Below are 14,826 nucleotides of genomic sequence, written 5' to 3' on the forward strand. Positions count from 1 at the left end.
CATCTAGTTTTAACCATTCATTGAATATTGACCTTCAGAGCATGGAGGTATATCCAGGATGCCCTAGGTGGCACAAATCACGAACTGACTATTCGTGGGTAACTTTGCACCTCCTGGAGAGGCCGAAGGATGCGGCGCTCCCTGCAACACCCGCGAACAATCTGACACAGCAAGGAAGGGAAGGCGGCACAGTCCGGCCTCGAGTCCCGGCCCCACGGAAGAACGTGACACTGTTTAAATACCCCGGGGCTGTTCAGGGCATCCCATCCTGGGCCTCCGTACCTCCTGTCAGCCTCTTAGGGAATCAGCAGTGAGGGAAAGTACCACAATTTTTAGTGCTCACTAAATATCTGCCCGTGGCTATTCTCCCGCCGCCACAAGGTGGCCAACAGGACACAGACCCTCTGGAAGTTCTTACAGAGGTACTTTCTGCAGGTGCAGTCCGTGTGACTGAATAAAGCACTGCCGCAGAAAGGCACAGATACCTGCTAACCAGGTATTTGTGCCGTCTGCGCCTGTCGCTTCCCTCAGCCTCTGGACATAACGCTAATTACAGCGCGTCTGCCTTCATTGCAAATACTGGCATCGTGTTACTAACATGCTGATTTATAATAAACTTAAAATTTCTTTCGAATCTCTCTTGAGTTTGACTCATTTTTCCAAGCACTTCGGGCGGATAATAACATTGTTAAGTTAGAACTTTGGGGCGAACGTGGCAGGGAGTACAACAAAAAAAAAGGGGGCAGGGGAAGGAAACTGAGCTGAGCATTGCGCCGGTTGCTCACCACTAACATCCTTCTAAACTGAAGTTATGTCCTGACTTTGCAACCGTAGCTGGAGGTAGCTCCCAACAGCCGTACCTCGGCACTGCGGAGTCACTTGCTTTCAACTCTGCAGTTTGCAGAAAGGAACAAGGACACTTCCCGGCACTGCAAACGCGCTGAGCTCCCAGCGCTTCCCGAGCTCCCGTCCCAGCACGTGAGGCGGGAGCTCCGCCCACAGCCCGTCACAAAATGGCGGAGGCGGCGCTAGGACCCCGCGGGCGCTCACGCGCCGGGTAGGAGGCGGGTCCCAAAAGGCTCTGTCCCGCCCCCTTGGCCTCCCCTGCTTTTATTGGACAAAAGTGATGTCAATCTCGGGCCTCCGCCTATCGCCAACGCTCATCTTCTGGCCCCGCCTCCCGCGGCCGGGCGCCACTTCTTGGGACGTTGACGGCTGGCGGAGGTGTTTGCAGCGCAGCCCTCCTGGGTTCTGTGGCAGCCGGGCCGCAGCCCCCCGGTGCCGTCGAGCTGGAATTGGAGGGGCAGTTGTACGAGCGGAGCCCGAAGCAGCAGCAGGAGCGGCGGCCGCCCGACCCCTCGCCGCCGCCGATGGAGGCGAGCCTGACGTGCGCCGTGTGCCTGTCGCTGTTGGAGGAGCCGGTGACGCTGCCGCTGTGCTCGCACAACTTCTGCCGGGGCTGCGTGCTGGAGTGCCTGGCCTCGGCTGAGGCCGCCCGCCTGCAGCAGCTGCAGCGGAACCCGGGCCGGGCCCGTCTCGGCCGCGGGGCGCCGGGGCCGGGGCAGGGCCCGGGCCCGTCCTGCGCCCGGGTGCCTTGTCCTCTGTGCAGGAAGCTGTGCCTGCTGCCCCGCGGCGGCGTGGCCGCCCTGCCCGTCAACACCACCCTGGCCGAGGTGGTCAAGCTCTACCGGTCCGGCGCGGCGGGCGCCGCCACGGCCGGGGAGGCGGCGCTGGGGCCGAAGCCGGGATCCGACCCGCTCTCCCTGCCGGCGTTCGGGGGAAGCTGCCAGAAACATCCGAGCCGGCCGGTGCAGCTCTACTGCCGCATGTGCCGGCAGGCGGGGTGCGGGCAGTGCGTCTCCGAGGAGCACCAGGGCATCTTCCACTCTGTCAACCTCATAGACACGGTGTACCAGGAAGAAAAAGTAAGCGCGGCGCTCCTCCTCCGCTCTGGGGCCTGGCTGGGAGCTTGGGCTGTCCCCCACCGGGCGCGGGTTGTTTTTACTCAGAAACACGGGAAAAGCCGCGGCGTGCTGGGCAGGAGAGAGGCTTGTGCTGCTTTGGGGCAGTAGGGAGTTGTTGGTGGCCTGCCGGGTTGTGCCTTTCCCGGCTGTCAGACTGCATCCAGCGCACACGGGGGACCAGGCAGTATTACAGGAGCAACAGGTCTGAACCCAATTTACCAAAGGGCCTGGAGAGTTATTTTGGAGAGATGTCGGAGGTTTTTTTTGATTCGGGGGGCGAGTGTTGATGTTTGGTTCTGTTATTATTGTTTTTCCAAGTTCAGGAAGATCTAGCAACTCCAAAAAACACCCACTTGTTTATAGGCTCTCTAGCTGTGATAGGTAATTTGGGTCACAGATAATTGCATATTTAGGGATAGATAGTTTGGGTGAGTAATAATAAATGTATAAGCAAGATGCTTTACAGTCTCCATAAGAAGGCAACTGCTTGCCATAATGGTTGGTTGCCTCGTTGTAGAAGTTGTGATTTTTAACAAAATAGGGACTATTTAGGTAGAATGAGCTTTTCATGCCCTGTGCAAGTTGAGATGCAGGGTGGCAATTCTGTTGTGCAGTAATTGAAACTGTGGGGCAGCGATGAGAAGTACAAATATGAAAGTTTAAATACAGTACTGACTATTATTTAAGACAAAAGTTGCTTTTACACTGATTTTCCTCCTGCCTTTCACATTACCAATTGTATGTCACAAGTGGGAACCAGGGGAAAGCAGACTTTGCACTAAACATATTTAGTAAATAATGTAGTGATTCTGTAAAGATGTAGTGATTCTGAGAAATAAAGGACTCAGTGATAATATTAAACTCAAACTGAAACATATTGATTATGAACAGCTTTCTGTTTTAGCAATGTGAGGCATAAAAAGAAAAAGTGAGCATCACACAGCTTTTTGCCCAATTGGAATAACACCATTAAAACTCATATTGTGATAAATGTATGGGAGGGGAGAGGTTAAAAAAGCCTGAGGAAAAAAATGTTATAGCTCTAAAGTAGTCATTCTATCAATGTGCACTGTAGGTGAGCCTGAGGACCTTACTTTGAGAAACAGCAGAAGAAGGTTTGTGTACTGATCCAGGGTAGATTTTAATGTTATTAAGTGATGCTTTGAATCACAAGCTTTTTTGCTATATTGTTCAGAATATCACAGAATTGATAGGGTTGGAAGGAACCTCTGGAGATCATCCAGTCCAAACCCCTGCCAAGCAAGGGTCACCTGGAGCAGGTGACAGAATTGTGACCAGGTGGGGTTTGAATGTCTCAGGAGAGGGAGACTCCACCACCTCCTCAGGCAGCCTGTTGCAGTGCTCTGCCACCCTCAATGTAAAGAAGTTCTTCCTCGTGTTTAGGTGAAACTTCTTGTGGTTTAGTTTATGGCCACTGTTCCTGTCTTTCAGTGGGCACCACTGAAAAGGTTCTGGCACCCTCCTTTTGGCACCTGCCTTTGAGATGTTTATTGTCCAGACTAAACAGGCCCGGCTCCTGCAGTCTCTCCTCATAAAGGAGATGCTCCAGACTCCTGGTCATCCACTGGACCCTCTCCAGTAGCTCCTTGTTTGTCTTGATCTGATTCTAGATAAGCACTGAAAGTATTTATGTTATGGAATGGATAAAGTTGTAATAAATGTTTCAATTGTCTTGCAGTTAACCTTCTTTAGCACTCTGAAACAAATGAGGATAATGAATGAGAAGCTGGTGAATGAGATCTCAAAACGACCTAATGATGCAGATGTGAGTTACAAGTGCTGGATGTTCTCTGTGTGTCTTTGATTCTCTTCTCAAGGTAGTTTATTCACAGCCTGGAGCATACAGGTGCTCCTTGTGGTGTAGATGTGCTCTGAGCTTACTTAGAGAAGTGACTCTGTGTGGACACTGCTATTGCATTTATATCTGTTCTTGTGCTTGTAGATGACATTGAAAAACGATGTGGAGATAATTGAGCTGAAATTTGGAGAAATTTTCAAAACTCTAGAAGTGAAAAAACAGCAATTACTAGAAGATGCTGGAAATCAAAGAAGTAAAAAAGAGAAGGAATTTCAGATTTGGAAGAAAATGAAAGAAACGCACAAGAAGACCATTGATAATTTTTTGAAGGATTGTGAAAAGCTTGTCCATGAGTGTGATCCTCAGTGTTTCCTGGAGGTAATGGCATTTTGGTTTTGACAGCATTTGTCTAAAGAACTCAAATAGAGCCTGCTGAATTGTAGATAAGATTATAATCAATCAGGGAAAACCAAGTCAACAAATGAAAAATATAGATTAAAATTACTTAACACTTCGTACTTTTTTGTAACAATGTTTTTCATTTTTAGAAAAGTTTGAAAAAGTTTTATTTGCTGCTTATCAGTGATTGTTACTGTTTGCTTTCCTAAAAAGCTGCATATTGCTGATTTCTGTGATGGTTCTTTGGTGCCTCCAGATAAATGGGACATTAAGTATAGAGTTTGACTGAGTGTGTCTGGTCAATGACTTGTAAAGGAAAATGTAACTTTTACTTGAAGTAAAAGTAACTCTCACTTTTGGAAAAAATACTGTGATTCCAGTGATTAGTATGTCACTAATCACTGCCACATCTCTCTTTCTCAGCTTACTCCTTTTCTTCCTGCTGTTCCTCCTCCCCCTCCTTTCTTGTCATTCCCCATCCTGTTTTCATCTTCTTGCACCTATGTCTCCTGGTTTGCTTCATATTCTGCCTGTTTCTTCTGTTTCTCTTTTGCCTTCTGTTCTTCCTCCACTTTTGCCTTTGGTTCTTTCTTAACTTCCTCATCTTTTTCCTCCCATTCCTCCTGTTAAATCTATTTCCTCTTTCTGCTGTTTGTTTTCTTTCGCTTTCACCTAGCACCTCCCTGCCTGCCCTCCATAACAGTGCATTGGGTTTTTTGGTGTAAAGATCCGGTGAGATCACCAGGTTTTATAGGGAAGCAGCTCATCCTGTCAGGTCTTTTACTTTTCATTACATGTTCTCTGGGAAGTCTCATGTGACCAGAAGTGCACTGCACTTCTTGCCACCATGATCTGCCTGATTTAAAACTAGAAAACAGCATTTTTAGTAGTATAATAGCATATTGAGAGCACATAGGAGAGCCTTTCCTCTCCATAGTCCTTCATTTGAATGTTTACAAGGATTTGAACTTCTGAAACTGATCAGGTGACAATATTGGCCATAATTTGAGTGTCTTCATTTGGCTCTGAAGGAGATTTTTGTATTTATCACAAAATATTACAAGATAAAAAATTATCATAGACATACTTGTTTAGGTTGGGTTTTTTATGTCTGGTGGGTTTTTTCATGTTATCAGCATTATTTTCTTTAAATCTGTGAAATAAAGATACTTTAGTCTCTGAAGTATTTTGATAAAGCAATAATTTCCTGATAGTTGGAGAAATGCTCATGTCTTACAAATTCTCATTTTATTTATAGGTTGCCTGTGGCTTGAATTCAAGGTATATTTTTTCATGTTTTGTTAGTTCTCTAGTTTTCTTTTAGATTTTTAAGATTAAAAACTAAAAAAATAGCTATATTTGATATCTTAAGCAATTTTAAATGAAAATAGTATTGAGTAATTAAGAGATTATAATACTTTCAGATTTTTGGATGCCCAATATTACAAATTTTAGGGAATGTGTCAAGAATTTGAGTGATGTACTACCTGGGATTAGAGATAATCAAGCTTTTGAATTATCTCCCGAATAAAAAGCAAATATAGAAATTCATTAATACTTGGGGATAAGATATTTTCAGGTATCTTATTTAAACTCAGGAACACTGAAGCATGCTTGAAACTTTTACAGAAATCTTTCAGTATAAGAGAATGTGTGGAGATTCTGCAGTACCTTTGGTTTTGTGTTGGTAGTGCACATACCCTGTAATGTCTTCTAAGAGTTCTTAATTACATTTCTGAGAACCTTTTAGCCTCTGTTTAAGGAAGAATATTGAAAATGGGGTTCTTTAAAATGCATTGTGTTTAAGACTAAAATTAACAGTGCCCTCTGAAAAAGGAGTATAATTCAGATTCAGGCAGTGTACACTAAAGAAAGTGGAGGGTGTAACTTGTTGTTGACCTACCAGCACTACTACTTGCAGTTTTCATTGATTATGAAACCTAATTCAAGTGAACAAGTTCCAAGAAAAAAAACTAGAAAACTTGATTTTTTTTTTATGTGAAGCAGGTATAATTTAGCTAGCATGTAAGCACGAAGAAAAATGTTCAAATTGCATTTTTGCAACATTGGGGGTTTTTTTCTTTTCCAGAATGAAAACTCAGCTTGATGTGATGAATATAGCATCCAACTGGGAAAAACCACCAGTGTATATACCAAAGAAGATAGATATCAAGTCTGTGGTTAATGAAATCTTAGCATTGGAGTTAACACCTGTCGATGCAGGCATTGTTCCAGGTCAGGAAGAAGAACTTAATTAAGACAAGATTTGGGAAGTCTAGAAATCTGAAACTTGTGGATCCAGTTGCTGATAAGCAACCTGCATGGCAAACACATGCAAGAAAGCATCTGAGCAAATGAAATGGATGCTAAATTCATGAGGGGTTTTTAAATGGGTGTTATGAATGTGCTTTCTGTTGCAGGTTCCTAGGCTGTGTGTTGGCAGCCTGCAGCACTTTGGATACCCAGCCAGTAGCGCTGTCAGGAGTGTGTTGCTGAACTAGAGGGGCGTTTGTTGTGGTGTCATGCCAGTGTTGGCTATGCTCACATTAGGTGCCTTTACATCCCAGGAGTAGGTGTGATGTTTTCTGTTAGGCTAGGCATTTCCAGCATTTAAAGTATGTATTACACAGACTTCTTGCTGTATATCACAGAAAATTCAGCAAGGACTGGGGTCTCACTTAAGGCACTATATTTTTATTCTTAAATGGAATCCATTTAGGTGCATAGGAACCTTTCAGTATTTTCTATATTTCATATATTGTTCATCACTATCCTTGTTTTTTTCTAATAGAGCTGCCTTATGAAGGAAATGAGAGCTCAACTCTATTTAAAGATACCTTAAAGCAATGGCAGGACCAGAAGAATATACCCAACACATTTCTTGTAAGTTATTGGCTATGTGTTCTTCAGCATGGTGCTATTTTGTCTGTTGTGGCTTATCAGAATGAAATATGTCTGCTGCAAAATATTTTTCAGCCTGTAACAGGACAGGATGAAGCAGATGGTAGCAGGATCCCTACTCGCTTTATGTCAATATCAGAAATGTCAGCATTTCAAAATATGAGCCATGAGGTATGATTGAACATCAGTTGTAAGTATGGCTAAGTTACTATTTGTTGTGATGGAACTTTCTAAATAAGCTTTTAACATGTTTTTCAGTTTCCTGAGTAGAAAGTTACCCTTACACTTCTAGAATGAAATCTGGCTAGGTATTAAAGCTGTCAGAATTGTACTTGGTTTTTTTGCCTTTAGAAAGCTGAAACTTAATCTTACTGCTGACTTCAAATACTTACTTTTATATTTAATGTGGCTTTTTGAGTCACATCAGTTGCTTTCTAATCCAAATAAACTTCCCTAGTGTCTATTTGAAGAGGTAGTTATCTGCCTGTATTCTGTTTCCTAAAGAATAGAGTTCCATCTTGTAAGAACACATAACAATTTGACATGAAACTGAATTCAATCTCTTTTTTGTTTCATTTAAAATGATGCAGTTATGCAACTAGATTTTTAATTTTTTTTTTTTTACTTACTAGCAGCTGTATGTGGGTGGCTCAGTATTGTTCTGCAGAGAATGATTCCAGTTACAGTTACTGAAACATGGCTGGCAGTGAATCACATTATGCATGTTCTGAGAATACCAGTGGCAGATGAGTGTATTTAAAAGTTGCTTAGGTCCTTTAAATACAGAAAATTTTTTTCTGCATTGTTTTGGAAAATACCTGTTTTCTATTGCTATTAAGAATGCAATTATATATAATAACAAAAGAACAAAACCCCCACCATCTAACTTAATTTCAGATGGCTATTTTTCTTGAGAATTTGTTGCTTAATATCTAAGTTAGTGTTTTTATATATTTTTGGTTTTGATAGGGACTTTAAATACAGTTTTATGTAGTCTTCTCTTTCCAAACCTACTTTGTCATCAGGGTTCTATGTGTATGTTGTTCAATTGTCTTTAAAGCACTTTTTTCTGTAAGGACTTGTGTCCTGTTGCCTTCCAGTAGCAATGGAAAAATACATTAGAATTCTCTAGAATATAGAAAAACTTTTCTTCAGTCTTAGTTATACATGAGTTTTATAACCGCTGAATTCACAAATACCATGTTGGATAATGTGATTTATTTTTTCCTGTAATTGTAGGAGCTACGTTACAAATACTATATGGAACTTCAGAAGCTCACCAATGTGTTTAAGACTCAAAGTTTCCCTGCAAACAAAAAGTATAAATTTGTAACTGCTGAGGCCTTCAAGGATAAGTCCTCAGGAACTTCTTTTGTATCTTCACCTACCAAAGCAAATAAGACAGATAAAATAAAAATGGGAGCCCTGCAAAGAGGAGATGGCTTTGAAAAAGGAAACTCTCCTGGAAGCAGTGCTCACAGCATCCCATCCACAAGTAATGATGGCTTAAAATTATTTCATGAGGGAAGTGGCCAGGAAGTATCTGGTGTAGCTTTGTCAGAAGCCTCTCCAGACTTGTTAATTAAAGAAAAATGGCCAAGGCAGGCATCAGCAGGTACTGTTTCCAAGGAAATGAATGCAAATTCTGGCACTTTATTGGACTTACAACCAGCAGCAACAGTAGCTGTTACTGTTTCAGCTTCAGAATCTGTAGATGTTTCAGCAGGGAGACCTTCAGGTGTACCTTTTACTTTCAGTGCATCTAACAGCTCATTGCCAAGATTTAGTAAAGACAGAGGTACATTTTCCTTTAAAAAGCAAGACAAGAGGTGTACTTTCCCTCAGTTTTATTTAGGGAAATGTGATAAGCTGGATAAAACCAATAACCAGGATAAATATGGTCCTGAAGCCAAGAACATAGTTTGTGATGCTCCAACAAGTCCTAATTTAGTCTCACCTGAAAGTGAGAAACCACACATTTTGTTTCCCTTTGGTAATTCAGAAAGAGATTGGTTTGCAGGATCGGAAGCTAGCAATTCATGTAAGGTGTTACCATCATCCTCATTTTTCACCCAATCTGAGAAGCCATCTGACAAAACATTATCTCACATGAAGGAAAAAACACCTTGTGCAAAGGAACCTGGAGGATGTGGTACACAGAAATCATCTGTCTTAAGGGAGCAAAAACCTCACACCTCAGAATCCAGCACAGCTGTAGCCTGTGGTACTTCAGACGCCAACACTGGAGCTGGGGTGAATGACGTCTCCAAGACCCCTCTTCTCACCAATAATTGTGTGTTTCCTTTGAAAAGTAACTTTCCATTGCCTTCACCAGTATTTTCATTTGGAGGCATTCTCAGAAATACCTCTGATTTGCTGACTTCTTCTGTGTTTTTTTCTGGAAACAGAACAGAAAAAATTGATAAGGAGAAGATGAAATCTGACAAAACACTTCTAAATCTAGGGAAACCCGTAACTTCAGAGTGTGCAGAGCCTTCTTCTCTTCAGAGCTGTCCAAAATGCGAAGGCTCATGTTTGCCAGCGAACTCATCTGAAAACACTGAAAGTGCAGAAAGGCTTGGTGATGGTAACACTCCTTGTCAGCCTTTATGTTCAGGAGTCCTTCCTGTTGAATATGAGAATGCCTCCTCCTCAACTCAACTCCCTGAAGCAACACAACAACAAAAAATGGTAAAAGATGAAGAAGCTGTTGCTGAAAACAACTGTTCGTGTCCTAGAAGGGAGGATGAACCTGAGCCTGTACAGTGTCAGAGCACAGCTTGTTCTGTTCCTGGCGCGTGCAATGATCCATCTTTAGGAGGTTCTGTGCTTGCAGTAAGTGAGACAGGAGAAATGCTAAGAGACAGCACTTCTGACACTTAGGAGCTAAGTCAAACATCTGTCTCCACTGATACCAGCCATGCATCAGAATATTTTTCTGTTGCTGAAGACAAAATGTCAGGTAGAACAAAATCAAATGTGAAGAGAGACTGAAAAGGAAAATAAGCTGGAATGAAATAAATGCTACTTAACACATTAAAAGGTGGGCATAGTTGTGATTTTACAGCTGTTCTACCCACTTCTCACCAATCAAGGTATATCTGTGTCAGATACATAACTGCTTATGAGCAGTACAATGCAATGAAGTGACTTTTATAGTATAGTCATTATCTCAAGAAACAACCAAAAATGTCATGTCCTGCTCAAGACCAAAGCATAGCCATAGATGCTGCATCTTCAAGAATGCAAACCTTCTGGGGTATGTTTGGGGGATGGGGAGCTGAGGTGTCCCAGAGCGCGAGCTGGGTGAAGCCTCAGTGGCAGGAGGCAGTTAATTGCTGTCTGTGTGCAGCAGCACTTGCACTTAAATGGGTAAGAGAACAGCTGAGAGCATTCACCTCGCAGGCAGGGAGGGAGGAGAGCCACAAAAATAAAGCATATTGAAGGTGTTACTAAAAATTATTTTCCTTATCTCCCCTTGGCTGTTCCTTTTTCTGGGATGTGTTTAATGTATGTTGAAGGTGTAAGTTCAAGTGTAATTTCAATAATTTCTCTTGTGCTTTTGAAATGGAAGCATCATATCAGTGTTCTTGTTACACACTGCAGAAGGGTGTCAGCTACACTTCTGAAGTGCTGCTTTCAGGAAAAAGAAACATCACAATTGAATTTCAGCTCTTTTTGGCAACTGTTGGGGATACTTGGACAGATTAACTTGCTGTTTTATTGAAAGCTTTTGGAGAACCTAGCTTTTAAACCACAAAAACTTTATTTTGACATCTGTGTGTAATAATAAGAAAAAAGCAAAACAGCACTTCTTACTATATATTAATGATTTGGAATTCAAGGAGTTTTTAGTCTGAAAATCAATACACAGTAAGGATATAAAGACCACCTTTTCTACTTTGCCGGCTATTTTGCTGGATCCAAGAAATAACTGCTTTAGTTATTGGAATACACAGACAGAAGCACTGTTTCAGAATAAAGGTCTGTTGTGTTTACTGTTCATGCTTCAGCAAAAGCTGATGCTAGGCTTTAAAGAAATTAATTTTGTATTAGATATGGCAACTGGCAGTATTAAATCAAAATGTAGAATGTTTAATATTTCTTCAGAAGTTTTCACTGGCAACTAGAAAAATCAATCTGCAAATTACCTCTGTAACTCTGTAAGAAAAATATTACTTAAATTCAAATCTCTGCAGTATTTACTAATATATTTACTGTGACATAAAGCTTAGAGAAACCATTCTTCTTTCAGGAAATTTTGACCTAATTTCATTTGTGTTCAGTTCTTGGCCTCAGTTTTTCTGTGGCAGTGCATTCCTTTATTAAATGTGCTGAAAATTATTAAATGTTTCTGCTATTTATCGCAATAATACGACTTTTCTCTCTGCATTACAATAAGGAAGGTGGTGAAAATTCTCTTTATGGTTAGTCTTTTAGTTTTTGATGTGCATCTCTTAAATCTTACTGTATTTCAATATTTCTCCTAAGATTTTTTTTCTGCTGTTATCTCTAGACATTCTTGTCATGTTCTGCATGTGTAAGAGAGAAATGTTAACTCAAATCACTGGAAGACAAAGGCTGACCAAGATGATAATGGCAGTGTCACAGGTGGCAGTTGGTCTCACTCTAACAAAAGCAAGAGAAATTGAACAATTTTAGAGTCAGATGAGGCACCTGTAAAATTCAGTGCCAGAAAGTTGCAGAAAATGTTTGTTTTCTTTTACACTGACAAAAAAACTCCTAATGAGCTAGGGTTAATCAGAAACTAACAAGTTTCTGAAGCTTAACATATTTTCAACTTGTCTTCTGTTAATTTCTGTTATTTCATGAGCGTTTGATAAAGTCTATCTTCCATGCAGATACTTTTTCTCTTAGTGAAAAGACACTCATAAAGCAAATACTACTATATACTACTTTGAAAGTAAAAGTTGTGGGTGTGGGGGTTTGCTCTAGTCCTGGGGCTGCTTTTCAAGCTTTGCTGTCCAAGTGCCTTACAGTGCAGCATTCAGGTTTTACAGGGCAGATCTGGTTCACATAGAAACAAACAAGAAGATCCTTGCCCACTCCCTGGGCCATACTGTGCTGACCCAGAAGGGAGCCCTTCCCCTGTTCCCTGAAAATGCTGTGAGGTACAGAATAACCTCTGGGTCTTGGGCTTGCCTCCTCCTGACTACTGTAAAAATTAACCCTGTCCTGGATGGAAGCAGGACAATTAGTGATCTTGGGTGAACCAGAGCTAATTCAAAGAAATGGGATTCAGAGTTGTCCCTAATGCATATTTGGCTTTTTATCCATAGAGAATAACTTACACCACTGTCTTGGTCATCATAAAATTCTGTGTAGCAGTGAGGACTGATGTCAAAGCCTCACTTTCCTAGGTTATCTAAGCTTAGGTATGTGTGTATATTTTTTTTCAGATTATAGGTAAACAAAAAGGCAGTGTTAAAGTGAAGCATTTGTCTGAAAATACTACTGAGGAATTTGCCCTTGCTGGGAAAAAAACCCAAAAACAGACAAAGGAAGATTAAAAAAAAAAAACCCAAAGCACCAAGGAAATAGCATATTTTTCTAAACTCAGTAATTTGTTTTACACAATTGTGTATCTTTCTGACTCCTTAAAATAAAGGGGATAAAAAATTAAGCAATTCTACATATGGCTGAAAAATTTTCTTCATCAAGCTTTGTAATATTGTTATGAAGCCCTCTGTGTATTTCAGATTTTGTAAACTAAATCTGCAGGCCAGTTTGAAAGCTTTTTTAGTGGTTCATGACTATACTACTTGATGATTGAATAGAAACCTTGGAAGGCAATTAAAATAGTTTATTTTATTATAATAGCTGAAGTACTTGTTGAACATGCTTCACAAATGAGCTGAAAGTTTCTAGTGCTGTCCTACTGAGGCTAATCTCTCCAGCTGTCAGAAATGTGATGTTTGTTCAATATATGTCTGAGAGCTACATTAACATATATGTCACTGCCTGGATAAAAGGTGCAACTAAAAGATAAAGTACAACTATTTGGTTTTGTAACTATTAAAAAAAATAAAATTTATTAAAAACGATTGTTTAGTTGACATTAGAGCTGCTTAAATGTCAATATTTAAAGGTTAACTTCCTAAAGTAAACTTTGCGTTATTTTGTATTTTTGGTTTAATTATTATTTTATTATTGGTTATTAGCTAAAGCTTTATTCTGAAATTGTATTTGATAACTCAGATCTAGTAACTTTCTAACATAAAGACTGATGGTCTGTGTGGTAAGACTGTTAAGGACTGGTGCTTTGGTAAGTTTTCATTCTTCAGCTAACATAGTTCAGTTTCCCTTTATAGTTTTCTTCCAGCTGTTTAAATGGCAGTAGAACATTCTTATTTGGATCATTGCAGTTCACTTAGACTTGCTTTGGTTTAATAAAAACAAAGGAGCATTGTTCCCTTTTAAGTTTCTTTAAAAGTGAAGTATATATTGTATTCTAAAAAATTTATTACACCCAATAGATTTAGTAAGCAGTGAAAAATCCTTGAATGCATAGAAAGCGTGTTTAACCTGAAGAAAGAAGAAAATCATTCATTTAACTTGAAGAAAGAAAAAATCAAATAGATATGCACTTGAACTGTTTCATTGTTAATAAACCCTGGTGTGTAGGTAGAGTAAGGATGAAGAGAGTATTTGATATGACCTCAAATACTGAAACAGTAGTTCCCTGGGATCACTGCAGAGAAGCTATAAGCTTAAACTAATAATGCTGCAGAGGCTCGTGTTTCTATAATTATATTGAGCATATAAGACTCATGAGTAGTATTAGAAAAGATAATTTATTAATATTATATTGAGAACATGGTATCAACTGTTTGAATAACCTGTTGCAAAGCTAAACTGGAACAGTGCAGGCAAATTTGCTGGCTAAATTGAGCAGGAGATTGTGTGAGCTTTCTATCAATGATGAAGACCCTATGTTTTGCAAAAAGGACCCCTAATTACTGAAAAGTAACTTAATAAACTCAGTTCCTAGTAGTTAAGAATGCCACGTGGGTTTTTATTAATACAGGCAATATTTGTTGAAATACTGGAAACATAGAAGATTTTGGACTGGAAAGGATGTTAAGGGCCATCTAGTCAGTCACCTGGGTTGGTGCAGTCTTAGGCACACATCCAGGCTGAGCAAAACATGGATTGAGCCCTGCAGAGAAGCACTTGGGGGGTGATGGTTGATAAAAAACTGGACACAAGCCCAGAAAGCCAATGGTATCCTGGGCTGCATCAAGAGAAGTGCAGCCAGCAGGTCAAGGGAGCTGATTCTCCTCTTCAACTCTGTTCTTGTGAGACCCCACCTACAGTAGAGCATCCAGCTGTGGTATCCCCAATAGGAGAAGGACATGGAGCTGTTGGAGCAAATCCAAAGAAGGGCCACGAAGTTGTTAAGTGGAGTGGATCACCTCTCCTATAAATACAGGCTGAGAAAGTTGGGTCTGTTCAGCCTGGAGAAGAGACAGTCATGTGGAGAACCCACTGCAACCTTCCAGTATCTGAAGGAGGCCCACAGGGAAGCTGGAGAGGGACACTGTCAGGAAATATAGTCATGGGACCAGGGGAATGGCTTCAAACTGCAATAGTTGGTTTTGATTAGGGAGAAATGCATTACTGTAAGGGCAGTGAAGCACTGGAACAGGATGTCCAAAGAAGTGGAGGATGCCCAGTCCCTTGAAAGTCTTCAAGACTAGATTGGATGGGACTTTGAGCAAC

The 14,826-nt window shown here is 40.9% G+C and overlaps 1 protein-coding gene across 1 annotated transcript; it reads left to right on the forward strand.

The window, feature by feature from the left end:
- The first annotated feature begins 1,262 nt into the window (after positions 1-1,262).
- Positions 1,263-13,743, forward strand: LOC132072050 (uncharacterized). Its single transcript, XM_059469997.1, has 8 exons — positions 1,263-1,925; positions 3,664-3,750; positions 3,928-4,161; positions 5,441-5,463; positions 6,272-6,417; positions 6,974-7,065; positions 7,159-7,254; positions 8,323-13,743. The coding sequence occupies exons 1-8, from the start codon at positions 1,371-1,373 to the stop codon at positions 9,964-9,966; spliced, it is 2,877 nt and encodes a 958-aa protein (XP_059325980.1). The 5' UTR covers positions 1,263-1,370; the 3' UTR covers positions 9,967-13,743.
- Positions 13,744-14,826: the final 1,083 nt, after the last annotated feature.

The sequence above is a fragment of the Ammospiza nelsoni genome, chromosome 4 (genome assembly GCF_027579445.1).
Source record: "Ammospiza nelsoni isolate bAmmNel1 chromosome 4, bAmmNel1.pri, whole genome shotgun sequence".
Taxonomy (NCBI): Eukaryota; Metazoa; Chordata; class Aves; order Passeriformes; family Passerellidae; genus Ammospiza; species Ammospiza nelsoni.

Excerpts from the sequence above, each read along its gene's own strand:
- LOC132072050 (XM_059469997.1), top strand. The coding sequence starts at position 1,371 with ATGGAGGCGAGCCTGACGTGCGCCGTGTGCCTGTCGCTGTTGGAGGAG. Across the intron at positions 3,751-3,927 it reads AACGACCTAATGATGCAGAT|ATGACATTGAAAAACGATGT; the intron begins GTGAGTTACAAG and ends TTGTGCTTGTAG. Across the intron at positions 7,255-8,322 it reads TTCAAAATATGAGCCATGAG|GAGCTACGTTACAAATACTA; the intron begins GTATGATTGAAC and ends CTGTAATTGTAG.